We start from the raw sequence: 27042 nt of genomic DNA, 5'->3' as shown, positions 1-27042 counted from the left end.
TGCAATAGAAAGCTGCCTCTAGTGGTAAGTGATCACGACAAATTTTATAAGTTATATCTTTGGACAACTTTTTTTTTCATTAATGTATGCAATCTAGGAGACTTTTTTTATACATCCTTTTTAGCATATCCTCATATCTAGCAATTGTAAACTGTTCTATATGAGGGTCACTTATTTATGCTCTGAATTTCCATTTTTGCATTGTGACATATGCACTAATGTAGATGCTTTTAGTGTAAATAAAAATATTGTTAAAGTTTACTACCGTATGTACATTTGTGCACGTTGGATATATGGCTGCACTGCAATAGCTGAAAAATGGTGCCTAAGAAGTTCTTTTCTGTTTTCTTTTGAACCAACCACATCTTTAAGGGCATACTTTCCTACACTAACTCATTTTGCAGGAGACTCCCTGAAATACCAGCAATCTCCCTGAATAGTCCAGCAATCTCCCTGATTGCACCTTTATCCCATAATGCAGCTGTTACATTCTTGAAGGGAAAAAAAAAATCACAGATACATATTGTACATTCAAATGGGAACATTGGTGCCATTACCCTGCATTGGTTATAAGGCACAGTGATCCCTATGGCTACATGCATTTTAAATAAAGTTTCTTGTGGCCACTTACAGTAAATGGAACCTCTTGTAAAGCACAATACACAAACAAATCCTGCAAAATATCAGTGTCTTTTCTTCAACAAGTAGATCTTACTAACTTTGGGGCTCATTTACATTTGGATGTAAGTAATTTTTATGACACGCCTCTCAGATGTAGCAGTACACGTCCAGACAGATAGGTGTTACTTTCACATCTCCCTGAAATGCTTTTTCAAAAGTAGACAAGTATGTTTAAGAGGCATATATATTAATGGCTGATAAGCCTTAAATCTGGTGAAAACAGAAGATAGAGCTTTTCCTTTATAACAAGTGTAAAACTAGTACTGGAAATAAGAACTCTCAGGCAGGTTTTCCGGTAAAACACACTAAGTATAGCATAGCATACACAGGCTTGGGCCTGGTCACATAGTAACATAACTCAAAATGAAAAAAATTAAAGTAAATGTCTTAGCACTCCCTGCTGCCTGCAGCCACCATCTGCCATGCTCTTCCTGGCACTTCCAACGTCCACAGTCCCTGGCACTACAAACTGCACCATACTCGTGACCTCAAACAGGCATCAGCGCAATGTGCAGTGGGTGTATGGGCGTTTTAAATCCCTCTCTTGCTTCTGACTTCCTGCTGGCTCTGAGTGAGCTGGGAAACCCGGACTTCTATTTTTACACTTGGAGCTGTGCAATCCAGAAAGCCCAGAATCCACACTTCTACTGCGGTGCAGAATGTGCAGGTCTTATTTTCCTATCCCTTGGAGGGAGCTGACCCCACAAAAATGTGGGCAGTTGTGGTGAGACACAAGCCCTCTCGCCACACAAGCCCTTGGCTGATGACAGCCATTATCTGCTTCCTAGGGCAATAACTTTCTCAAACATAGCATGGGGAAGTCTATTTAACAAAAACAGCAGCAGAAGAAGTTTCAAAATCACTATTGCCATATAAGGATGGCAATAGTGGAGGACCTCTCCTGGTCCTGTGCACCGCTGTGTTCCAAAATGGGACGTGGATGCACTTTGCCCGCAGACAGCCCTAGGTCAGGCACTTTGCACCCACCCCTGTCACAGCGACCCTGTCCTTTACATGTTATGTGCTGCTTTAGTTCATTGGTGGCCATTGGCAGTGTGGGATCCCGTGTTGCCACCATTGTTAAATGGCAAACAATGGCATGCGACCATCTGTAAACCGTTCAATGGTTGAGCCATTGATAGTACATTTGTGAACATGTGCAAATAAATTTGTGCATGGAAAAGAACTGCAAGTGACCTTCTTGTGTATGCAGCAGGAAATAGATCACCAAACTTCACATCAGAACCAAGCAACCGATGGTGGCAACCATCTCCCTCATGGAATCAAATTGAAAAACCATCAAGATCTGGCTGAAAATATTGTTGGTTACAAGAGACCAGTAACCTATGGCTAACTCTACATTTTTGTTACAAAAACAGTGTACACCTGCAGATTCTCCCTTCTGAACATTTGCGGTACTTTATGAAATAAGGAATTTAAGGGGAACCTTAACTAAGCAGTGATAAGAGCGGAGAAGTGAGCCTGTGGAGAAATTTCCCCATCAACCAATCAGCAGCTCTGTATCATTTTATAGTATGCAAATTATAGCTGTTACTTCAGTGCTGATTGGTTGCCATGGGCAACTTCTCCACTGGCTCACTTCTCTGCTCTTATCACTGCTTAGTAAATGTACCCCTAAATATTTTAATATTTGAACTATACCTGGAGCCCAAGGGTTGAAGAGCAGTATGAATTCTCCAATTCGTTTGCCGCCTCCATTAGTCTGCACAGTTAGAGCATAACGGCCAATCACAGCATCATTTGGTGTGAAAAGAGTAAAAGTTACAGAGGTAGAATTACTTGATCCTCTTTGAGCTCCCCAGCTGTTCGTTGAAGACATGGCTGAGTCTGTGAAAGTATTTTCAAGGAGGGAGTTACCTGGTAATGTACAAATAAATATTAGATTTTATAGTGTCGTAGTTATATATTTTGTCAGCATAGAAAACATACAAACTCTATTAAAGGGGTGATGACAACTGTTCTGTAATAGATAAAGATTGCACCTTTGTTTGTGAATCTGTGTTGAGTGGGACTCTGCAAGACAATCTGAGGAACAAATTACTTTATTTACGTTTTATAGGACGTTGCCATCACATGTCTGTGCATTGTCTTTGCATGTGACCTAATTTTGGGACACATTTTGAAAGGTGGCATTAGAGTGCAGAAAAAGAAAATTAGTTCTTATTCACAAATATCTAAAGTCCATTTTATAAAACCTACAGTTAGAAAATGGCAAAAGCGAGTCGCTAAGGTTATCTCCAGATGTAATTTTATAATTTGTAGTTTCTGCATGTTCTGTGGAAAAATAAAGCATTGCAGCTATTTAAGAACGATATAACGCAGCAGATATTGGAGACATTTCCTGTATTCAGTACAAAACCGCTTGCAGCAGCCATCCTCATGGTTCTCTATAACAAGTTCCAAAAAGCAAGAGTTAGAGGCAAGGGCTAGAGTTCTTCCTGTCCGTCTTCCTGTCCCTCTTTGCATAGTTTTTGCTATGCGCATGTGCGCCTGTTGGCTGCTCATATGGTGTGGCACACCCTTGTCCGAATCCGGCAGTATAGTGAAAGCTATCATTATAATTTGTTCAGATGTGATGTCCCAGCTGGGTGCTTGGTAAATTACCCCAAAGCTTCATCTTTTATAGCAGCAAATTGTGATAGGACATGACATTTAACAGGACAAAATTATGGTAGTTGCTAAATATGCTGCTTAGAGTCCTATGCACAAAGAATCGTAGAAGTGCCTCAATTTTTTTTAGTGTACATAGCATTGGAAATAATTATTTTATACATGGACAAACCCGCTATGTACTAAATGTAACTCGCATGGACAGCAGTAGCACAGTGTCAGTTATTGAAGGCTGTGGGAGAGGGATTGTAAAATGTCTCTCCACTGAATATCCCTGAATGGTGTAAACCAGTGATGGCTAACCCTGACACTCCAGCTGTTGTTGAACTACACATCCCAGCATGCCCTGCATCAGTTTTAGCATGGCCAAATAACAAAACTGTAGCAGGGCATGCTGGGATATGTAGTTCAACAACAGCTGGAGTGTCAAGGTTAGCCATCACTGGTGTAAACCAACGGGACCAGCCTCTGAAAAGTAAAGTTTGGTACATAGGGGTCAGAATGCAATTCCCGTAGATAATAATGGGGACTGCGGTAGGTTTCTGCGAAATCGCCTGCATTAGGCTGGGGTATGGGACTCAGGGTCGACAGTGTCTAGGTCGACACACATTAATTCGACACCTATTGATCGACAGTGGTTAGGTCGACACGACAAATAGGTCGACATAGCCATTAGGTCGACTTGAACAAGGTCAACATGGAAAAACTTTGACATGATTTTTTCATGTTTTTTTGGTGTCGTTTTCTTTGTAAAGTGACCTGGAACCTCAATTAGTGCACCGTGTCACCTGGCATGGCTCGTTTCGCTCGCCATGCTTCGGGCAAGGTTACTGTTCCCAATCGTAGTCCGCGTGGATTGCAAAGTATGAAAAAGTTCAAAAAAGATTTTTTTAAAAACTCATGTCAACCTTTTTGCATGTCGACCTTGTTCATGTTGACCTAATGGTCGTGTCGACCTATTTCTAGTGTTGACCTAATGGGTGTTGACCTAAGTGGTGACGACCCGGAGTCCGGATACCATTAGGCTGGTCTGTATTAAATAGCAGTGATGTATAAAATGCTGCATTATTTAAAGAAAAACCTGCTTAATAAATAGGCCCCTTAGCCTCTAGAATGTTAATAAGTACGTTAAATGCACCATATATCTTCTGCTTACCTCCTGCTGATGTTACAAGACTGGCTGTGAACTGCACCCGGTCTTCAGCTTTCAGAGCTGCATTAAAGGTCAAGGTCATGAGAATTTCCTGCCCCCTGCGTACAACCAGGTCATTGCCCATATAGGCGCTGCAGTTGTGTGCTTTTTTATTAGCATTTACTTGAAGGTCGTAGTCGGTTATTTGTAGAGCTGCGATGAAAAAGCAAGTTATGCACAGTGACTTTCATCCATTTTTGGGTGACACTTCTTTTGTTATATGACATTCTTATATACACAAAATGTGTCCCATTGTACAGCAATATATATATGGGTATGGGGTCCCAGAAGTCAGTATGCCAGCGGTCAAAATACTGACACTGACATCCCGACAGCCTTACAAATCCCAACAGGGGCGGTGGAGCAGAGTAACTCTAATCCTAAACCATCCGCAGCCTAGCTTTAACCCTCCCTCCCTGGAGCCTACCCCCCTCCCCACACACACACACGCACACACACACACACACACTCCGGGCAAATTTATACTTGGGATTCCTGCTGTCGGGATTCCGGTGCTGGTATTCTGACCCGCCGGATCTTGTATGCCGGTATGTCAACTACATCCCAGATTATATATATATATATATATATATATATATATATATATATATATATTTGTTTCTATGTATGTATGTCCAGGGTAAACTCAGCAACGACTGAACCAATTTTGATGGGTTTTTCACTGAAATGTTCTTTGAGGTCCTCCGAGTAACATAGGCTATGAATCGTCTCGCTATCATGTTAACTGGCAAATTAGCAAACAACTTAAAACGTAAAAAATGTGTGAGGATATATTGTGGCCAAAAAGTAGAATGCACCGACCACATATACTTACACACACACACACACACACGCACACACGCGCGCACACACGCACACACGCACACACGCACACACACACACACACACCTATCTATATTATATATTGTGATAGAGGTACTGCTAAAAGTGATAAATGAGAGATACAGTATGTTTTTCTCAGGTTTCTGGCCTATGTATTTTAAAACCCCAGGAAGATGTTTGTGATTGCTCTGCTGAGAGCTTTTGGTAAAAGCCAGATAAGGGTTCCTGGGGTGTGGAGAGAATGAGGGCTCGATCCACGAGGCCCATTTCAGGTCTTTAGGCCTTCAGCCTGAGAGCAGGCTAATTAGTTACTTTCACTTTTTTCAACTTTTTAATGCTTTACCATCCACGTGGACTGCGTTAGGGAATAGTAACCTGAATACCATACCTACACAAGGGGATGCTGTACACTAACGGGAGCTTTTAGAATGTAAAAGTGAAAAAAAAACACCTAAAAAACACCCAAACGTGTGTAAAAAATTTTTTGTGTCAACCATTTCCATGTCAACCTTTTGACCCTGTCAACCATTTGTACTGTCTAACTTTTCCTGTCGACCTTTTGACCCTGTCAGCCTTTTCCATGTCGACCATTTGGGCTCCACGTATTGACTGTAGACCTTTTTACTGTAGATCTAATGAACCAAACCTGACCCACACATGGATAATGGGTGGTGGTGGGGGTCGGAGGCAAACATTGGTAATGTGCCACGTAATAATGGGACACCCCCTGTCATTTTGGAAAAATGTCATTTCATTTTATTCAAGTTCTGCAATACAGTGTGCAAAGGCATGTGCCAGTACAGAGACGGGTGGGGGCAAAACTAATACAGGTTGCATGATGCCTACATGCCTTGGCTGCAGTTTTGCTGATTTGGGAGGGCCACCTACCCCCAGTACAAGGATGCGGCTGTGCAATTCTGTGTCATTAAAATGTAAATTCAGCAGTAGGCATCTGTAGGATATTGCGCCTTCCGTTAGCATTTGCGAGATCCGAATACTGCGTCTAAGGATGCAACCTCAGATCAACATCACGAACATTGGTAACAATTCGCGATTGTTTCAGGCACCGGCTAGCATGCGTAAGCTGAAGCTTACTCAGGCTGGCCATCGGACGGACACTGGGGTCCAGAAAATCGACGATGCAGACCTTGGACCCATTATGCCTTCAAAATGGGGGTGACACGCCCTGTTTTGAAGAACACTACCAGGTGCCGTCCCCCAACGACAAGGGGCTGCAAGCAATATTGCAAGACCCGTTCTGCGCAAAAAGAGCAACATTTCAGTGTACAGAAACACTTTCGTCTGTGTGTTCATTTTGAGTGCCGCATACAAATCCATTGCATGTGCTGATATAAAAGCTGGGCCACTTGCTTGCATCTGCCTACCAGACTCAAAGTTGCCACCCAGACCCTGGGGGACATTAAGGTTGGGGTCACCACTTGCATGGCTTCAACTGGGGTGGGTGAGCAGTGCTACTGCCCAGGGTGCATCTCTTAGTAGGTGACACCGTTGCTCCCACGTGGAACCAACATTTTGCTTTCATGGTGCCTAGAGAGCCACCGAGAGTGTCCTTAGGATCCCCCGGTCACTGCTTCAGAGACATCCGGAGCATTCTTAAGATCATGTGTCTTCAACCTGTGGCCCTCCAGCTGCTGTGGAACTGCACATCCCAGCATGCCCTGCCACAGTTTTGCTATTAAAACATTCTAAAAGTGAGGCAAGGCATGCTGGGATGTGTAGTTCCACTGCAGCTGGAGGGCCGTAGGTTGAAGACCCAAGCTTAAGATGATCCATGCATGGCTGGGGATTCTACTCCTTCCTGGTGCTGCAACCCTGCCCCCTCTTCATGGTGTCATAACGTCACATGTTTGGCATGTGTTCTTGACTCATACCTCCGACTAGCACATTTGCATGATGTACATTGTCAAGAGCAGAAAGTGTGACACACAAACTGGAATCTCAGCACTTTTAATTTACTTCTGAATAAGTTTCTTTGGTTCCGCAGTAATAAGGAAACTATGTGTGTTCTGTGTATGGATCAACATGGACCAGCTAAACAGGTATACTTTAGCAAGGATTAAGAAATGTCAGCTCACTGATGATCCCTATGCTGGTTTAGAGTAAAGCAAGCTATAGGAAGTGAAACACTGAAACTATGCCACAGGCCATCAGGCAGCTACCATATGGTGTAAGTCACGGGGGTATATTTACTTAAGAGCTGCTTTTTAGAAGTGGAGATATTGCCCATAGCAACCAATCACATTCTTCTTATTTATCTATCCACTTCTGGAAGATAATAGCTAGAATCGGGTAGCAGTTGCGACAGACACAATACCAACAGTATTTCTCTAACGTCCTAGTGGATGCTGGGGACTCCGAAAGGACCATGGGGAATAGCGGCTCCGCAGGAGACTGGGCACAAAGTAAAAGCTTTAGGACTAGCTGGTGTGCACTGGCTCCTCCCCCTATGACCCTCCTCCAAGCCTCAGTTAAGATTTTGTGCCCGAACGAGAAGGGTGCAATCTAGGTGGCTCTCCTGAGCTGCTTAGAGTAAAAGTTTAAATAGGTTTTTTATTTTCAGTGAGACCTGCTGGCAACAGGCTCACTGCATCGAGGGACTAAGGAGAGAAGAAGCGAACTCACCTGCGTGCAGAGTGGATTGGGCTTCTTAGGCTACTGGACATTAGCTCCAGAGGGACGATCACAGGCCCAGCCATGGATGGGTCCCGGAGCCGCGCCGCCGGCCCCCTTACAGATGCTGAAGCAAGAAGAGGTCCATAAATCGGCGGCAGAAGACTTTCCTGTCTTCATAAGGTAGCGCACAGCACTGCAGCTGTGCGCCATTGCTCTCAGCACACTTCACACTTCGGTCACTGAGGGTGCAGGGCGCTGGGGGGGGGGGCGCCCTGGGAAGCAATGAATTTACCTTATTTGGCAAAAAATACATCACATATAGCTCCTGGGCTATATGGATGTATTTAACCCCTGCCAGTTTTCCAGAAAAAAGCGGGAGAAGAGCCCGCCGTGAAGGGGGCAGGGCCTATCTCCTCAGCACACAGCGCCATTTTTCCCACACAGCTCCGCTGGTAGGAAGGCTCCCAGAATCTCCCCTGCATCCTGCAACTACAGAAACAGGGTAAAAAAAGAGAGGGGGGCACTTATTTGGCAAAATAACAGATATAAGCAGCTATAAGGGATAGACACTTATTGTAAGGTTGTCCCTATACATATATAGCGCTCTGGTGTGTGCTGGCAAACTCTCCCTCTGTCTCCCCAAGGGGCTAAGTGGGTCCTGTCCTCTATCAGAGCATTCCCTGTGTGTGTGCTGGGTGTCGGTACGTGTGTGTCGACATGTATGAGGAGGAAAATGATGTGGAGGTGGAGCAATTGCCTATAATGGTGATGTCACCCCCTAGGGAGTCGACACCTGAATGGATGGCCGTAATTAAGGAATTACGTGACAGTGTCGGCACGTTACAGAAAACTGTTGACGACATGAGACAGCCGGCAGCTCAGTTAGTGCCTGTCCAGGCGTCTCAAACACCGTCAGGGGCTATTAAACGCCCGTTACCTCAGTGGGTCGACACGGACCCAGACACAGACACTGACTCCAGTGTCGACGGTGAAGAAACAAACGTATTTTCCAGTAGGGCCACACGTTACATGATCACGGCAATGAAGGAGGTTTTGCACATCTCTGATACTGCAAGTACCACAAAAAGGGGTATTATGTGGGGTGTGAAAAAACTACCCGTAGTTTTTCCTGAATCAGATGAATTGAATGAAGTGTGTGATGAAGCGTGGGTTACCCCCGACAAAAAACTGCTAATTTCTAAAAAATTATTGGCACTATATCCCTTCCCACCAGAGGTTAGGGCTCGTTGGGAAACACCCCCTAGGGTGGATAAGGCGCTCACACGCTTATCAAAACAAGTGGCGTTACCGTCTCCAGAAACGGCCACCCTTAAGGAGCCAGCAGATAGGAGGCTGGAAAATATCCTTAAAAGTATATACACACATACTGGTGTTATACTGCGACCAGCAATCGCCTCAGCCTGGATGTGCAGTGCTGGGGTGGCTTGGTCGGATTCCCTGACTGAAAATATTGATACCCTGGACAGGGACAATATATTATTGACTATAGAGCATTTAAAGGATGCATTCCTATATATGCGAGATGCACAGAGAGACATTTGCACTCTGGCATCAAGAGTAAGTGCGATGTCCATTTCTGCCAGAAGAGGATTATGGACGCGACAGTGGTCAGGGGATGCGGATTCCAAACGGCATATGGAAGTATTGCCGTATAAAGGGGAGGAGTTATTTGGGGGCGGGGTATCGGACCTGGTGGCCACGGCAACGGCTGGGAAATCCACCTTTTTACCCCAAGTCACCTCGCAGCAGAAAAAGATACCGTCTTTTCAGGCTCAGTCCTTTCGTCCCCATAAGGGCAAGCGGGCAAAAGGCCACTCATATCTGCCCCGGGGCAGAGGAAGGGGAAAAAGACTGCAACAGACAGCTTCTTCCCACGAACAGAAGCCTTCCCCCGCTTCTGCCAAGTCCTCAGCATGACGCTGGGGCCTTACAAGCGGACTCAGGCACGGTGGGGGCCCGTCTCAAGAATTTCAGCGCGCAGTGGGCTCACTCGCAAGTGGACCCCTGGATCCTGCAGGTAGTATCTCAGGGGTACAAATTGGAATTCGAGACGTCTCCCCCTCGCCGGTTCCTGAAGTCTGCTTTACCAACGTCTACCCCCGACAGGGAGGCGGTATTGGAAGCCATTCACAAGCTGTATTCCCAGCAAGTGATAATCAAGGTACCCCTCCTACAACAGGGAAAGGGGTATTACTCCACGCTGTTTGTGGTACCGAAGCCGGACGGCTCGGTGAGACCCATTTTAAATCTGAAAGCCTTGAACACTTACATAAAAAGGTTCAAGTTCAAGATGGAGTCACTCAGAGCAGTGATAGCGAACCTGGAAGAAGGGGACTACATGGTGTCTCTGGACATCAAGGATGCTTACCTCCATGTCCCAATTTGCCCTTCTCACCAAGGGTACCTCAGGTTTGTGGTACACTATCAGTTTCAGACGCTGCCGTTTGGATTGTCCACGGCACCCCGGGTCTTTACCAAGGTAATGGCCGAAATGATGATTCTTCTTCGAAGAAAAGGCGTCTTAATTATCCCTTACTTGGACGATCTCCTGATAAGGGCACGGTCCAGAGAACAGTTAGAGGTCGGAGTAGCACTATCTCAAATAGTACTACGACAGCACGGATGGATTCTAAATATTCCAAAATCGCAGCTGATTCCGACGACACGTCTGCTGTTCCTAGGGATGATTCTGGACACAGTACAGAAAAAGGTGTTTCTCCCGGAAGAGAAAGCCAGGGAGTTATCCGACCTAGTCAGGAAAGTCCTAAGACCAGGCCAGGTGTCAGTGCATCAGTGCACAAGGGTCCTGGGAAAGATGGCGGCTTCTTACGAAGCGATTCCATTCGGCAGATTCCACGCAAGAACTTTTCAGTTGGATCTGCTAGACAAATGGTCCGGATCGCATCTTCAAATGCATCAGCGGATAACCCTGTCTCCAAGGACAAGGGTGTCTCTCCTGTGGTGGTTACAGAGTGCTCATCTCCTAGAGGGCCGCAGATTCGGCATTCAGGATTGGGTCCTGGTGACCACGGATGCCAGCCTGAGAGGCTGGGGAGCAGTCACACAGGGAAAAAAAATTTCCAGGGCTTGTGGTCAAGCATGGAAACGTCACTTCACATAAATATCCTGGAACTAAGGGCCATTTACAATGCCCTAAGTCAGGCAAGGCCTCTGCTTCAGGGTCAGCCTGTATTGATCCAGTCGGACAACATCACGGCAGTCGCCCACGTAAACAGACAGGGCGGCACAAGAAGCAGGAGGGCAATGACGGAAGTGGCAAGGATTCTTCGCTGGGCGGAAAATCATGTGATAGCACTGTCAGCAGTGTTCATTCCGGGAGTGGACAACTGGGAAGCAGACTTCCTCAGCAGACACGATCTTCACCCGGGGGAGTGGGGACTTCACCCAGAAGTCTTCCACATGATTGTGAACCGTTGGGAAAAACCAAAGGTGGACATGATGGCGTCTCGCCTCAACAAAAAACTGGACAGATATTGCTCCAGGTCAAGGGACCCTCAGGCAATAGCTGTGGACGCTCTGGTAACACCGTGGGTGTACCGGTCAGTGTATGTGTTCCCTCCTCTTCCTCTCATACCAAAAGTACTGAGAATCATAAGAAGGAGAGGAGTAAAGACTATACTCGTGGCTCCGGATTGGCCAAGAAGGACTTGGTACCCGGAAATTCAAGAGATGCTCACGGAAGACCCGTGGCCTCTACCTCTAAGACAGGACCTGCTCCAGCAGGGACCATGTCTGTTCCAAGACTTACCGCGGCTGCGTTTGACGGCATGGCGGTTGAACGCCGGATCCTGAAGGAAAAAGGCATTCCGGATGAAGTCATCCCTACCCTGATCAAAGCCAGGAAGGATGTAACCGTACAACATTATCACCGTATTTGGCGTAAATATGTTGCGTGGTGCGAGGCCAGGAAGGCCCCTACGGAGGAATTTCAACTGGGTCGATTCCTGCTTTTCCTGCAAACAGGACTGTCTATGGGCCTCAAATTAGGGTCCATTAAGGTTCGAATTTCGGCCCTGTCGATATTCTTCCAAAAAGAACTAGCTTCTGTTCCTGAAGTTCAGACGTTTGTCAAGGGAGTACTGCATATACAGCCTCCTTTTGTGCCTCCAGTGGCACCTTGGGATCTCAATGTAGTGTTGGGATTCCTAAAATCACATTGGTTTGAACCACTCACCACTGTGGACTTGAAATATCTCACATGGAAAGTGGTAATGCTGTTAGCCCTGGCTTCAGCCAGGCGTGTATCAGAATTGACGGCTTTATCCTATAAAAGCCCTTACCTAATTTTTCGTACGGACAGGGCAGAATTAAGGACTCGTCCTCAATTTCTCCCTAAGGTGGTTTCAGCATTTCACTTAAACCAACCTATTGTGGTGCCTGCGGCTACTAGGGACTTGGAGGATTCCAAGTTGCTGGACGTAGTCAGGGCCCTGAAAATATATGTTTCCAGGACGGCTGGAGTCAGAAAATCTGACTCGCTGTTTATCCTGTATGCACCCAACAAGCTGGGTGCTCCTGCTTCTAAGCAGACAATTGCTCGTTGGATTTGTAGTACAATTCAGCTTGCACATTCTGTGGCAGGCCTGCCACAGCCAAAATCTGTAAAAGCCCATTCCACACGGAAAGTGGGCTCATCTTGGGTGGCTGCCCGAGGGGTCTCGGCTTTACAACTTTGCCGAGCAGCTACTTGGTCAGGGGCAAACACGTTTGCTAAATTCTACAAATTTGATACCCTGGCTGAGGAGGACCTGGAGTTCTCTCATTCGGTGCTGCAGAGTCATCCGCACTCTCCCGCCCGTTTGGGAGCTTTGGTATAATCCCCATGGTCCTTTCGGAGTCCCCAGCATCCACTAGGACGTTAGAGAAAATAAGAATTTACTTACCGATAATTCTATTTCTCATAGTCCGTAGTGGATGCTAGGCGCCCATCCCAAGTGCGGATTGTCTGCATTACTTGTACATAGTTATTGTTACAAAAATCGGGTTATTGTTGTTGTGAGCCATCTTTTCAGAGGCTCCTTCTGTTATCATGCTGTTAACTGGGTTCAGATCACAAGTTGTACGGTGTGATTGGTGTGGCTGGTATGAGTCTTACCCGGGATTCAAAATCCTTCCTTATTGTGTACGCTCGTCCGGGCACAGTATCCTAACTGAGGCTTGGAGGAGGGTCATAGGGGGAGGAGCCAGTGCACACCAGCTAGTCCTAAAGCTTTTACTTTGTGCCCAGTCTCCTGCGGAGCCGCTATTCCCCATGGTCCTTTCGAAGTCCCCAGCATCCACTACGGACTATGAGAAATAGAATTATCGGTAAGTAAATTCTTATTTTTGACCGTGTTGGTATTTTGACTGTAGGTCAATGGCTGTCAGGATTATGACAGTCGGCATTGTGTCCGTCGGTAAATCATACTGAATCCCTAGAATCTGATTGATTGCTACGGACATCAGCTCCACTTCTAAAAAGCTGCTCTTCAGTAAATATACCCCACAGATAGGTTCCATGCAGAGATATGATCCTGCTTTCTAAATAAGTATAACAGTTAAAAATTGCAAATTACGCAGACATTTTTAGGTACTTTAGAGCATGAAACCTAATTGACCCTCTACCCCTCTGCCCACTCTTAAACTATTCAAATGTTCTATGCTGGGTACTTCTATTTGCACTGTTGGCTGAAGTTTAAGAATGTAATAATTATGCCAATATATGAGGGTCGTTTAATAAGTAAGGTAAGAAGTCTTCTCACTTGTGTTATGTTCTCTATTTCATTCTAATTTCCAGCCAGGCCAGAGCAGGTAGACCACTGCTTCCCCTCATGGCCATTAGACCGCGCCTCATATCAATCACACTGTCCCAACATCAGCTATAAGATGGCGGGTCTGGTGGTCAAACATTGAGGTGCGCAGTGTGATCAGATTTCTACGTCTAAAGGGCACATCAGCAGCTGAAATTCATCACCAACTTGTCGCGGAGTAAGGTGATATTGTCATGTCACGGTGTGTGTTTGGTGCACTGCCTGTTGTGGGCATGCTTAGCCGGCCAGATCGCTGCTCATCTTGAACATCTGTCCTGTCGTTATCAAAGCCCAAACCTGTTTCCATGATGTTATCACCATACTCCTTGACAAGGGCTTTTTCTCCTTGACAGTGGTTATCTTGTCTTCATAGGAATCACAGTGGCTAGAGGGAATAATTTTCTGGTTGCATTACTTATGCAAGTCTGATCATTATAACCTAACCCTCTCTAGACTACTCCACTTTTATCTTGTCATTCTTCAATCCATTCCCAACTTCACTGCCCATCTTATTTTCCTCTGTAATTGCCATTAATAGCAATAGTAAAGACAATGGCCCTCATTCCAAGTTGAACGCTCGCTAGCTGCTTTTAGCAGCATTGCACACGCTAGGCCGCCGCCCTCTGGGAGTGTATCTTAGCTTAGCAGAATTGCTAACGAAAGGTTAGCATTTCTGCTATTAAATATTACCCTGCAGTTTTTGAGTAGCTCCAGACCTACTCCTAGATTGCGACCACTGCAGACTGTTTGGTTTCTGGTTTGACGTCACAAACACGCCCTGTGTTCGGCCAGCCACTCCCCCGTTTCTCCAGCCGCTCCTGCATTTTAGCCAGACACGCCTGCGTTTTTTTTAGCACACTCCCGGAAAACGCTCAGTTACCACCCAGAAACGCCCCTTTCCTGTCAATCACTCACCGATCAGCAGAGCGACTGAAAAGCGTTGCTCGGCCCTGTGTAAAATTGCATAGTTTTGTGTGAAAGTACTTAGCGCGTGCACCCTGTGGACCATACGCATGCGCAGAACTGCCGGTTTTTAGCCTGATCGCAATTCTGCTAAAAACGGCAGCGAGCGAACAACTCGGAATGACCCCCAATGGGCACTATTTCAATATTAATTCCATGCACATTTTTTTTATTCCAGGCAGTTTTTTGACAATATAAAAATAGGATCTCTTAAAACCTTGCAACATTGTGCCATTTTCACTTTCAAACATGGCCCACACCCCACTATGGTGTTCAGGAGACTCACGATTATTAGGGTAGTCCCCTGCACTCACGGAAGAGTGACCAGATCTGCATGCCCACCTCTTCCTAGTTTAGCAGGCAGGGTGCGATTATACCTGGGATTTGTGGTTCTGTATGGTGGCGTGATGGGCTAAATGATGCAAAATCGTACCATTTAACCCTGACCTTATCAGTGAACCCATGAATCATGGCATTTTGACATGTTGTAGTGGGGCTTAGTGATGTGGCAGTCTGGCCCCGTCCCTACTTACGTGTCAGGATTCTCGGGTTCGGGAAGGTGCCTCCTGCTGCATTACCATACTAGAGCATCGCTGCTGCTTCCAAGTTAGCAGCAGCAATGCCATTTCCAACCAAATCTGAATTATGCACAGTGTTAGCTATGGAGAGGCAAGATCTGAAAGGCCAAACTATTCTGAGCTTGATACACTTGCCATTTTCACAGTTCCCATAGAGACCTAAAAAGGGCTACATTTGTGCAACCTACACTTTTAATACATACTCTCAATACTTTATTAATGCGGCAATTCTCAGACAAAGGCTGTTTTTTTGTAAGATTGACAGCAAAACAAGTTTGACAATAGACATCTTAAAACCGTGGGGCAGATTTATTAAGCCTGGTGAAGTGATAAAGTGGAAGGTGATAAAGCACCAGCCAGTCAGCTCCTAACTTCCATGTTACAGGCTGGGTTTGAAAAATTACAATTTGGAGCTGACTGGCTGTTGCGTTATCACCTTTCACTTTATCACTTCACCAGGCTTAATAAATCTGCCCCTGTGGACCCTCAATGTAATATAAATACAAATATTAAGCTGATGGCTAATAAATACAAGAAAAAAAATATGACACATCTCTCATCCCATAAATACCACACCAAACAAAATATATAAAAAGGACAAAAAGCAAGACATTGAAATGGGCTAACTAGATAAACCGGTCAGGTTATTTTTTTTTTATAATTCTATGTTCTATGTGTAAAAATCACAAACATCAAAACTAAATTGTACTTTTGCTCTTGACTATATAATAAGTGTGAATACAAATGTAGGTCTAATATGTGGATGGTTTCTCTTTGTTTTTTTATTAACTTGCTTAGTTACGAGAATGATTGAGCAGTAAAATGTAATTTACTTGATGAGTATTTGCTTGATACGCTACTGTAAAGTTAATTACAGTGTATAAATTAGTCCATATTTGTTTTATAATGTTTATAATATGTTAATGATATTTACATTGCATTCTGACTAAAGGTACGTATTATTAACAGAAAAAACACAATTGTTATATAATATTAGACATAGTAAAAAGGCTAAATCAACGTTAATGTGAAGTTTGGAAATCAAGCCAAAATATATAATTAAAAGAAGAACTCCACCCAAGACAAATTTAGTTTTGGGTGAAATGTAATAATTAATATAAAAGTTAATATAAAACACTAAATAGTACTTAAGTTGAATGTGAAGTCCGCTGGGATGGGTTTTTACACCCACTCAACCCGTTTCATACAAGCCAAACTGAAAGAGTAGAGGAGCGTTTAACAAACAACTTTATAATCATGTACCTACCATGCTGTATTGATGCTAGGTACAATTTAGATTTTTTTTTTATGAACCTATTATACAAACGTATTACTACTTAAAATGGATACTGAAGGGGGTATGAGGATGCGAGCCAATCAGAGATAACAAAATCAATTATTGCAGCCTCCCTTGGTCAACCAACTTTGGGAGGCCGCAATCATAGATCAAGACTGGAGTGCAAAGTTTCTAGGGAGGGGGAGGAGCTAATATGCACATAGTAATGAAGCTTTAACCATTTACTGACAATTTATTTTGAAAAATCTATACAACATTTTATTTATGATTTTCTTACATTTCTGCGTAAGAGTCATACTTTAAAAAAGATATGTAAATATTTGTGTGAAAAATATGCCAAGTGGTGTCTAGCACCCCCACTTCCCCCAGAGCCCAAAAGTCTCCCTTGTAACATTAACCCCAGTGGCAGTAAACTTCCTATGTCATTGATCTCCCCACCCTTTCAGTGGCAATAAACCCCCAGTAGCCATAGATTGTCCACAGTGGAAACAGATTACCCCCAGAGAGGATTCCAGCTGACTTCTGCACTTGGAGCGCAGAGATCAGCACACAGTGCTCAGAGGGGAACTCCCTTTTCCTCTATGTACCTGAATTTAACTTTACAAACTGTCAGCAAGGCATTTTGGGGTGTAAATTTGACAGTGGTGCCGTGGGGTGGAGGAAAAAAAGAAGATCCACGCTGCATGTTTCCTCCTATATCATCTGGGGACGGAGAAGCAGTGCATGGCCACATGGTATACGACCATATCAGTGAAATCCCAGCTGGCTGTGCCAGGTAAGTGGTTACATCACAGACTATATGTAAACATTTTAGGAGCTTAACTATACTAATATAAATTATGGTAATTGGGGAAGACTGTTTTGTTTAAAGCAATATCAATACACATGACTACTTCACTGTAAGCTATTTGGTTTACATTGTAGTAACCACTTATGTTATTTTAGTATAGCTGATAAAATAAAAAAAAGTTACTATAGTGGTGGAAGTTAGAAGCCCAGGTCCAGATACAAGCTCGCCATGCTTCCATCACTCCCCACCCCCCCTCCCCCATAGGTAATCAGTCAGCATCCTAGGATGTGGGCTCTTCTCCCCCAACTCGTCCCACCACACACACACACACACACACACACACACACACACACACACACACCCAATCATTGTATATGAATATCCCTCTTTCCTTCCTTATATAGTTTTCTGTTGCCCACTTAATGTAAAGTATTATATATTTTTTTTTTACTTGTAGGTAAAGTGCTTACACAGGATAATATAAACAGCAGATCCTTATCAGAAGAGTTAACTACAAAATACGCTATACTGTGCCACTAAATTCACATTTACAAGTTCTCTCTATGTAACTCTTAAACAAATTGCTGCTTGTCCACTAAGGCCCATTTGCTGGCTGGTAAATATCTAGTTCATGTACATACCTGTCATGATGTGTCTGCACTGTGAGATTTCTGTGTGTATGACTGTTCTCTGTGAACTCTACGTGTCACAGCTACCATTTATAGGGATGCAGCCTCTCCTACTATTTTAATTGCTATTATTCCTAATGAGTTGGGTGGATCCCTGTGTTTTATTGACTTCTTACTATTTTTCTAAGCATCTGTTTTGTGATTGAACAATTGATTAACAAATTGCACTGTAGAATATAGGACAGGCTTAGACAACGTTTACATGTCCAGCTTTTTTGGAACTACATGTTCTAACATGTTCTGCCAGTCAACAAGTTACCTATATCTGAAATTTGGATTTTAGTTGTGGGTCTTAGCGGTATGCATAGACGAGTGATGTAATATCTGCATTGTCTGAATGGTGACAGCCAGAATTTTAACACCCGATTTTAGGGTTAAGATTAGGCTGCAGTCAGGGTTAGGCTGCGTCTAGGGCAATGGCGTATCTCTAATGGATTCAGCGTGTGTGGTACACATGGGCCCCTGGGTCCAGAGGGGGCCCACACCACACACACTGCACCCATTTCTTCTATACTCCTCTTTCCAGCGTCCATCGGTGACTGTGTGGACCCCCTCTCCTGTAGTCGTCACCGCCGCTGCTAGCGCATTGAGAACTAGAGACTCTCGCACAGTGCCAGAGTCTACAGCGCATGAACAGGACTCCGAAAAAATGGCGCAGCGGTAATTTTTTCGGAGTCCTGCGCATGCACTGTAGACTCTGGCACTGTGCCAGAGTCTCAGTGCTGAGAGCACTAACAGCGGCGGTGACGGCTACAGGAGAGGAGGGGGCCCACACACGGAGACTGCGCACAGGTCCCCTTCTCTCTAGAAATGCCGCTGGTCTAGGGTTAGGGTTAGGTTGCAACAAGGGTTAGTATTAGGCTACAATTAGGGTTAGCATGCAATAAGGGTTAGGATGAGGTTGGTTTAGGCTGTAATTAAGGTCAAGGTTAGGGCTAGTATTAATTTGAAAGTCCAATTGTCAATCGCGATATTCGGGTCGAATTCCCTTCGGCCTGGAGAAGTGGGGATTGGCTGTACACATATCATTCCATCCATTCCAAATCGGACATACACACTGCATGATGTAGACGACTTGTAGTTAGTTACAATGACATCGGGGGTCATTCCGAGTTGATCGCTCGTTGCCGATTTTCGCAACGGAGCGATTAAGGCAAAAATGCACATGGTACGCAGTGCGCATGCGCTAAGTATTTTGGCACAAAACTTAGTAGATTTACTCATGTCCGAACTAAGAATTTTTCTCGTTTATGTGATCGGAGTGTGATTGACAGGAAGTGGGTGTTTCTGGGCGGAAACTGACCGTTTTCTGGGAGTGTGCGGAAAAACGCAGGCGTGCCAGCATAAAAAGCGGGAGTGTCTGGAGAAACGGGGGAATAGCTGGCCGAACGCAGGGCGTGTTTGTGACGTCAAACCAGGAACGAAACGGGCTGAGCTGATCGCAGTTTAGGAGTAAGTCTCGAGCTACTCAGAAACTGCTAAGAAATTTCTATTCGCAATTCTGATAATCTTTCGTTCGCAATTCTGCTAAGATAAGATACTCTCCCAGAGGGCAGCGGCTTAGTGTGTGCAATGCTGCTAAAATCTGCTAGCGAGCGAACAACTCTGAATGACCCCCATCGTGTAGTGTGTCCCCTGCTTAACTGTCCACATTCACAATGGTGACATTTTGCCAATATTGACATTGCGTTGATTTCGACATTGTGAATTCTGAACATGTTGACCGTCTCAATATTGACTAAATATACAGCACCCATATTAGCTCTTGGTGGTATTATACTGACATTATGAGCATTCCTTGAAATAAATGTAATTATAAAAATAAATACATTTATTCGGTTATACAACTTCTTTCCTGCAAGTAAAATCGGTTGTGGATCATTAGATCGACAGTGTCTAGGTCGACAATGTTTAGGTCAACCACTATAGGTCGAAAGTCACTAGGTCAACAGGGTTTGAAGGTCGACAGGGTTTCTAGGTCGACATGTTCTAGGTCGACAGGTCAAAAGGTCGACATGAGTTTTTAATGGGGTTTTTTGTGTCGTTTTCTCCGTACAGTGACCGGGAAGCACAATTAGTGTACCGTGTCCCCTCGCATGGCTCGCTACGCTCTCCATGCTTCGGGCAAGGTGCCTCGCTCTGCTACCGCAGTGCTCGGCACAGGTTACTGTTCCCAATCGTAGTCCGCGTGGATCGTTAAGTATGAAAAAGTAACAAAAAATGTGAAAAACTCAAGTGGACCTTTTGACCTGTCACCCTAGAACATGTCGACCTAGAAACCCTGTCGACCTTCAAACCCTGTCGACCTAGTGACTGATGACCTATAGTGGTCGACCTAAACACTGTCGACCTAGACACTGTCGATCTTCAGACCAGATCCTGTAAAATCATGGGCTCTATGTGCTAATTGTTTTTTGCAACAGACTTGCGCTGTATTTAAAGCCCTAATATATTGGGAACTATATGGTAAATCGCACAAAATATTGAATGCAGCCCCTTGACAGTCAGGAGTACTATAGGATGTTTTACTTAGCTGATATGTATTCTGTATTTTTCAAACTCTATCATGTTTTTATAATAATTATATATGAGGCTCTGACTGCAGCGCTGAATGTATAGATGTCCTCACTGGGGGTTCATGTAGAGTTAGAAACATTTTACTCAAGAAATGCAAGCATAAAATGTGGCTGAAAAAATATGAAATGGTGTGTGTATTCTGTGCCAGGCACTTTTTAGAGTGCTTACACAAACGTGTATGTAGGGCATGAAATTGTTAGTAGATTAAGATGTACCCAATATATTAATGAAATATAAAGTGTCAGATATATAATATAATAATACATTGTCTGTACAGTGTTACTAAGAAATGCAGAGTCCTGCTTTTTTGATGCTTGGTCAAGTAATATAGCCCTTTACTAGGCAGTTTAGAGTTTTAGTTAAGTAGTGTCAGTTTGTTGGTTACATTAATATTGAGGGTAGTGTTTTGTTCTAAGGGGTATATTCTAGCTTGTTTAACTTGAACCTGTATTATACAGTTTGCCTCCTCTGTTAAGCCTATGTCTTGTTTTATTCTCTCTCTTTGATCTCACCCCTGGTTCTCTTTCCTCTCATCTAGTTTCTACCCTTTCACTTTTCCATTTTCATTAACTTTTATACCAAAGCTGAGTGACATCTCAAAGGCTTCTACTGAGGAAATAAATCACAACCTGTATGGATTTTGTCTATCTATCCAACTAACTTGTTTTCCATATAACATTTAAGTTAAAAAAGGCTTATCTTAAAGTACAAGATGCCAAATCACCAGTGTTAGGTGATACCTGAGAGTTCTATATTATGCAGTGACTTTTATAACATGCTTAGTACAGACAAGTATCAAACCTTCCTTTTCTTGGAAAGGTTATTGAAAAAGTGTTGCAACTCAACTGGAAACACGCCTGTCAACCCATAATATTTATGATCTATTCCAGTCAGGACTCAGGAGAAGACATAGCACTAAATCAGCCCTGGTATGTGTGCTTAATGAAACTCTGATGGCAAGTGACAGAGGTTACAGATCTCTCTGTTGCATTTGATACAATGGACATGGAATTCTAACTGAGTACCTGAAAAATTTCCGTGGACAGGATGGCACAGTCCTCAGCTGGTTCAAATAATTTCTCACTGGTAGGTCACCAAGATTTTCATCTGGAGTATACTCATCCTTACCAGTGACACTGCCATGTGGTGTTCTACAAGGTTCTAAACTATCCCCCCCATGCTTTTTGCAGTATGCATGGTACCACAGGGTGAAATAATCAGACGTCATGTCCTGGTCTACCACTGCTATGCATATGATACTCAACTGTATCTGCCCTTTGCTCCGGGTACTGAAAACCCAATAACAATCCTAAATGGCTGTCTAGCTGAGCTCCAAAATTGGATGAGTGCCAGTTGGCTATGACTGAATCCTGATAAAACAGAGGTCCTTATGATAGGACCTCAACATCAATGGACAACACTGCAGCATAGCCAACCAACTGCACTTATGCTTGGAGGTTCAGAATTACAAAACACTGATCATATGCTGAATGTTGGCATTGTCCTTGATAGTGGCTTGACACTTAAATATCAGGTATCAGCCACAAACAAATCCTCATTCTTTCATCTGAGGAACATAGCCTCCCCCTGCCCCCATAATCCCTCCTCTCCGTCTATCCCACCCTGTCCTCCTTCCGTCCAACTTCAGACAAGGAAGTCCACTCCCTCATCTTATCCTCTCCCCTCCACCTACCCCCTTCCCTCCCATCTTCTCTGCTCCCTCTCCCCCACTGCCTGCTCCCACCTTGCTCACCTCTTTTACCCTTTCGCTCTCTACCAGCATCTTCCCCTCACCATTCAAACATGCTCTGGTCTCACCTATCCTCAAAAAACCCAACCTCGACACTTCATCACCCACTAACTACTGCCCCATCTCTCTTCTCCCTTTCTCTTCCAAATTACTTGAATGACTCGTCTACAGCCATCTCACAAGCTACCTCTCTGACAACTCCATCCTCGATCCACTACAATCTGGCTTTCGCCCACTCCACTCCACTGAGACTGCCCTGGTGAAAGTCACCAATGACCTGCTTTCGGCCAAATCCAAGGGCCACTTCTCTCTGCTCATCCTTCTGGACCTCTCTGCTGCCTTTGACGCCGTGGATCATCCTCTCCTCCTTTGCACACTCCAAAACGCTGGCCTCTCTAGCATTGTCCTTGACTGGTTTTCTTCTTACCTTACTAACCGCTCCTTCTCTGTGTCTGCCTCTGGCACCACCTCACACCCTTCCATCCTTCCTGTTGGTGTCCCTCAGGGTTCTGTCCTTGGCCCCCTTCTGTTCTCCCTGTACAACTTTTCCCTGGGTGCACTTCTTAACTCCTCTGGCCTTCAATAGCACCTCTATGCTGATGACACACAACTCTACCTCTCCTCTCCTGATCTGTCCCCCTATGTCCTCTCTCAGGTTTCCAGCTGCCTCTCTGCAATCTCCTGGATGTCTGAGCGCTCTCTAAAGCTCAACATGGACAAAACTGAACTCATCTTTCCCCCATCCAGAGCAACACCCCCGACCAATATCTCTATCATTGTTGACAACACCACCATCTCCCCCGTTCCCCAACTCCGCTGCTTGGGCGTCACTTTCGACTCCTCCCTCTCCTTTGCACCCCACATCCAAGCTCTGGCACAATCCTGTCGGTTCCAGCTACCCAACATTGCCCGTATCAGGCCATTTCTCTCCCAGAGTGCAACTAAACTTATCATCCACTCACTGGTCATCTTACGACTCGACTACTGCAATGTTCTCCTCACTGGCCTCCCTTGCTCCCATCTTGCTCCCCTCCAATCTGCCCTCAACTCTGCAGCTAGGCTTATCTTCCTCTCCCTCAGCTCCACATCTGCAACTCCCCTTCGACAAAATCTACACTGGCTCCCATTCCCCTACATAATCCTCTTCAAACTCCTCACCCTCACATACAAGGCCATCTCTAATTCCACTGCTCCCTACATCTCCAACTTCCTCTCCCTTCATACTCCCTCCCACCCTCTACGGTCAACCAATGACCGCCGCCTCTCCACCGCCCTGGTCACTGCTTCCCATGCTCAAGTTCAAGACTATGCCCCGTGCTGCACCCCTTCAGTGGAACGCACTCCCTCGCTCCATTGGATTCTTCCCTACCTTGCACAGCTTCAAACAGGCACTAAAAACCCACCTATTCATCAAAGCTTACCCTCCCGATGCATATCCTAGACCTGAGGCCAGTCCTCCATCCCCCTGCATCATGCCTTGAACATCTCAGCTTTGCTTGCATACTGCCATCAGGCTACCTCCCACTTGCACCTCATGTCATCTGTCTGTCGACCCTTCCCACTAGATTGTTAGCTCTTCAGAGCAGGGCCCTCTTTCCTCTTGTTATCTAAGCCCTCTTCTCAACACATTTCACTCATAGCTCTCCCCTACTCAGCGACCATCTTTACAGCTTTTTCTCCTGCTGGTAAAGGCTCATCTCCATCTATGGCCACCAGCCCCTAGTAGTGCGATGATCACTCCCTCACTACTTACATCTTAGCTGTATTATGTCTTGAGAATGTGTGGTGCTCCTTGTAGCCTGTACTCTATTTTTGTTATTTATTTACTGTAATGGTAAGTTTTGTCTCCCTGCACTGTCCTTTATACGGCTCTGCAAAACGCTTGTGGCGCCTTATAAATAAAATGTAATAATAATAATAGCCAGATCAGCCAAAAGTCATACATGCATTTGTATCATCTTGATTAGACTACTTCAATGCCTTCTACCTTGGTCTCCCAGCAAAAGAATTTCACAGCTAACAGGTGGTACAAAACACATCTGCTAGGCTGTTAACCAACCAGCCCTGTTCCAGCTACATAACACCCACTCGATTACTGCGATCTGTAGATGAAGGACTTTTTCCAGTACCTACAATCTCCTTACATTCATCTGGTGGTCGAGCTTATAGCCATGCAGCTCTGGCTCTATGGAACTTTCTTCCCTGCACAGTTTGAGAGGCTCCCCACTCTAGAATCCTTCAAAACAGACTCAAGACTTTCCTGTTTACTCAAGTATTTCCTTTTTCTATCTATCTATCTATCTATCTATCTATCTATCTATCTATCTATCTATCTATCTATCTATCTATCTATCTCAATCCATGTAACATTTTCATAACATTTCGGTTAAAATCATCCTACTTTACGTTGTAAGATGTAATATAAGCTGATTTAACTGATAACTCACAGCTCTGTATCATAGAATAATGTGTATTCCAAACTGAGTGACATTACAAAGGCCTTTTATGATATACGCTGGTCACATGATAAGCTAATGAGGTGATAGATTATATCCTGCTGCCTCATTTTCAAGACCAACTTCTTCCTAACACCCAATCATCTCTCATCCTCCTAACCCTTTGTTCCATACTCACTGTCTACCCTTTCTGTGACACCCCTGTCTATCTGCCCCTTCCCTTTAGAATGTAAGCTCTCACGTGCTCCTCTCATGTGCTTTTCCTTGTCTTACTTATACTATCCTCTACTCCATACTCACTACAATGGCACCCAACATTCAGTTTCTGCCTCCTTGATGCATATTTCAATGTCATGACTGCAGGTGCAGAAATGTTTATATACCATATGCCTGTCCTGCATTGTCTTGTACTGTAAATTGCTGTTTTCTTGTTTTGCTCATTTATTTATGAACTTTGTTAGGCACTGCAGAACCCTTCTGGTGCCATTCAAATAAAATATAATAATAATTATAAGCATGTAATGAGCTCCTCCAATTAGAACTCAACACATGCTCTTCTGACCCCTGTGCTGAGCCACATAGGAGTGCCTGAGACAAAGTTTGAGAGCTGCAGAGACCTTACCTGCCTCTCTCTGTGAAGCCTAATGTAGCAGAGCTCTAAAACCCTCACATGACCCCTCGGTACACCTGCCGATGGCATAACAAATCCAACACACTAGCATCCTTAGCTTCACCTCTGATAGAGTTTCATGCAGATCTGCCTATATTCAGAAACTCTGGCCATATTCAGAGTTTGCCTCATCTATGTAGTTACCCACTTCATCCATCTGCTTGTGTTAGTAACCATGATAAAGGGTTGGGTACGAAATCCTGGCAGCTAGTATGCCGATCCTGAAAGTGAAAATCCTGATGGATTCCGGTAACTATCTAAACCCTAACCATAACCCACTGCCTAACCCAAACTGTCCCCACCTCCCCTGCGTCCTAACCTTAACCTCCCCCACCCTGGAGCCTAACTCTTCCCCCTATTGCCACCGTACTTATCAGTGGAATCTGACTGGCGGGATTCCGCTGTCAGTATTCTGTCAGGATACTGACCGCATTGCATTATCACTATAAGTTCACATTTACACCAGCCCTGTACCTGGTGTAAGGGATCTTTCTGATATCCGAGAGATCTCTGCGTATGCTCACCACTGAATTATTATTATTATTGTTTATTTATATGGTGCTACAAGGGTTCCGCAGTGCCTAACAAAGAACATGAATGAGCCAAACAGGAAAACAATGACTTACAGTACAAGATAATGTAGACAAGTATATGGTATATAAACGTTGTTGAATAGTCTACAATCCTGCCTACACTCCCATGACACACTGACAGAACATTTAGGGTATATGCGAATGCCCAACTGCCGTCCAGTTACGCCCACTGAGCAACAAGTGGATATGCGGCCAAAATGTGTACAACTCGGAATGTCCGGTAATTGGAATTAGAATTAGAATCAGCTTTATTGGCCAGGTATACTTGCGTATACTAGGAATTTGTCTTCGGTTTGCTATACAACAGCCAAGCAGGTAACAGATAAGCTGGTGACGGTGGGGAGCAAGTAAAGTCATACAGATAGGTATACCGTAGGGACACAAGTGAGTTACATGTACGTCTAGTCAGTCAATGTTCAAGATTCAGCAGGTGTACCGCTTGGGGAAAGTAACTTGAGGCTTCTGGTGGACCCGGCGGGGACGGCCCTGTAACGCCTGCCTGAAGGAAGCAAGTTAAACATGCTGTGGCCGGTGTGTAGCTGGTCTTTTAGTATCTTCGTTGTTCGCTTTTTAGATCTGGACTGGCACAGGTCTAAAAAAAAAAAAAAAAATTTTTTTGCTGTGAGCCAGCCCTCACTGAGAAAAGCCTCACACTGTGGCTTTGAACAGCAGGAGGTGAAACCACCATTACGCAATAGTGGCTACACACTCCCCACAACTTGTATGTAGTTGTTCCTTCTGTCAGGGCCGTAACTACGTGTGTGCCAGGTGTGCCTGGCACATAGCGCAGTTGCCCTTAGGGCGCAACGGCCAGCGGCATGTAATGAGTCAAGTTGACTCATTACATGCCGCCCCTGCTGTGTTCCG

General features: G+C 44.7%; 1 protein-coding gene across 1 annotated transcript in view; it reads right to left on the bottom strand.

Annotated features, from left to right (window-relative positions):
* LOC135057303 (protein-glutamine gamma-glutamyltransferase E-like) overlaps positions 1-27042 on the bottom strand; it is a 266064-nt gene that overhangs the window by 215030 nt on the left and 23992 nt on the right. Inside the window, exons 2-4 of the mRNA XM_063963192.1 lie at positions 4469-4688; positions 4394-4396; positions 2344-2559 (exon numbers count right to left, since the gene is read on the bottom strand). Coding sequence (XP_063819262.1) covers positions 2344-2559; positions 4394-4396; positions 4469-4688 — 439 coding nt within the window. The remainder of the gene's footprint in view (positions 1-2343; positions 2560-4393; positions 4397-4468; positions 4689-27042) is intronic.

The sequence above is a fragment of the Pseudophryne corroboree genome, chromosome 3, assembly GCF_028390025.1.
Source record: "Pseudophryne corroboree isolate aPseCor3 chromosome 3, aPseCor3.hap2, whole genome shotgun sequence".
Taxonomy (NCBI): Eukaryota; Metazoa; Chordata; class Amphibia; order Anura; family Myobatrachidae; genus Pseudophryne; species Pseudophryne corroboree.
Note: the sequence above shows the minus strand (reverse complement) of the source record. Positions and strands in the feature narration are given on the sequence as shown.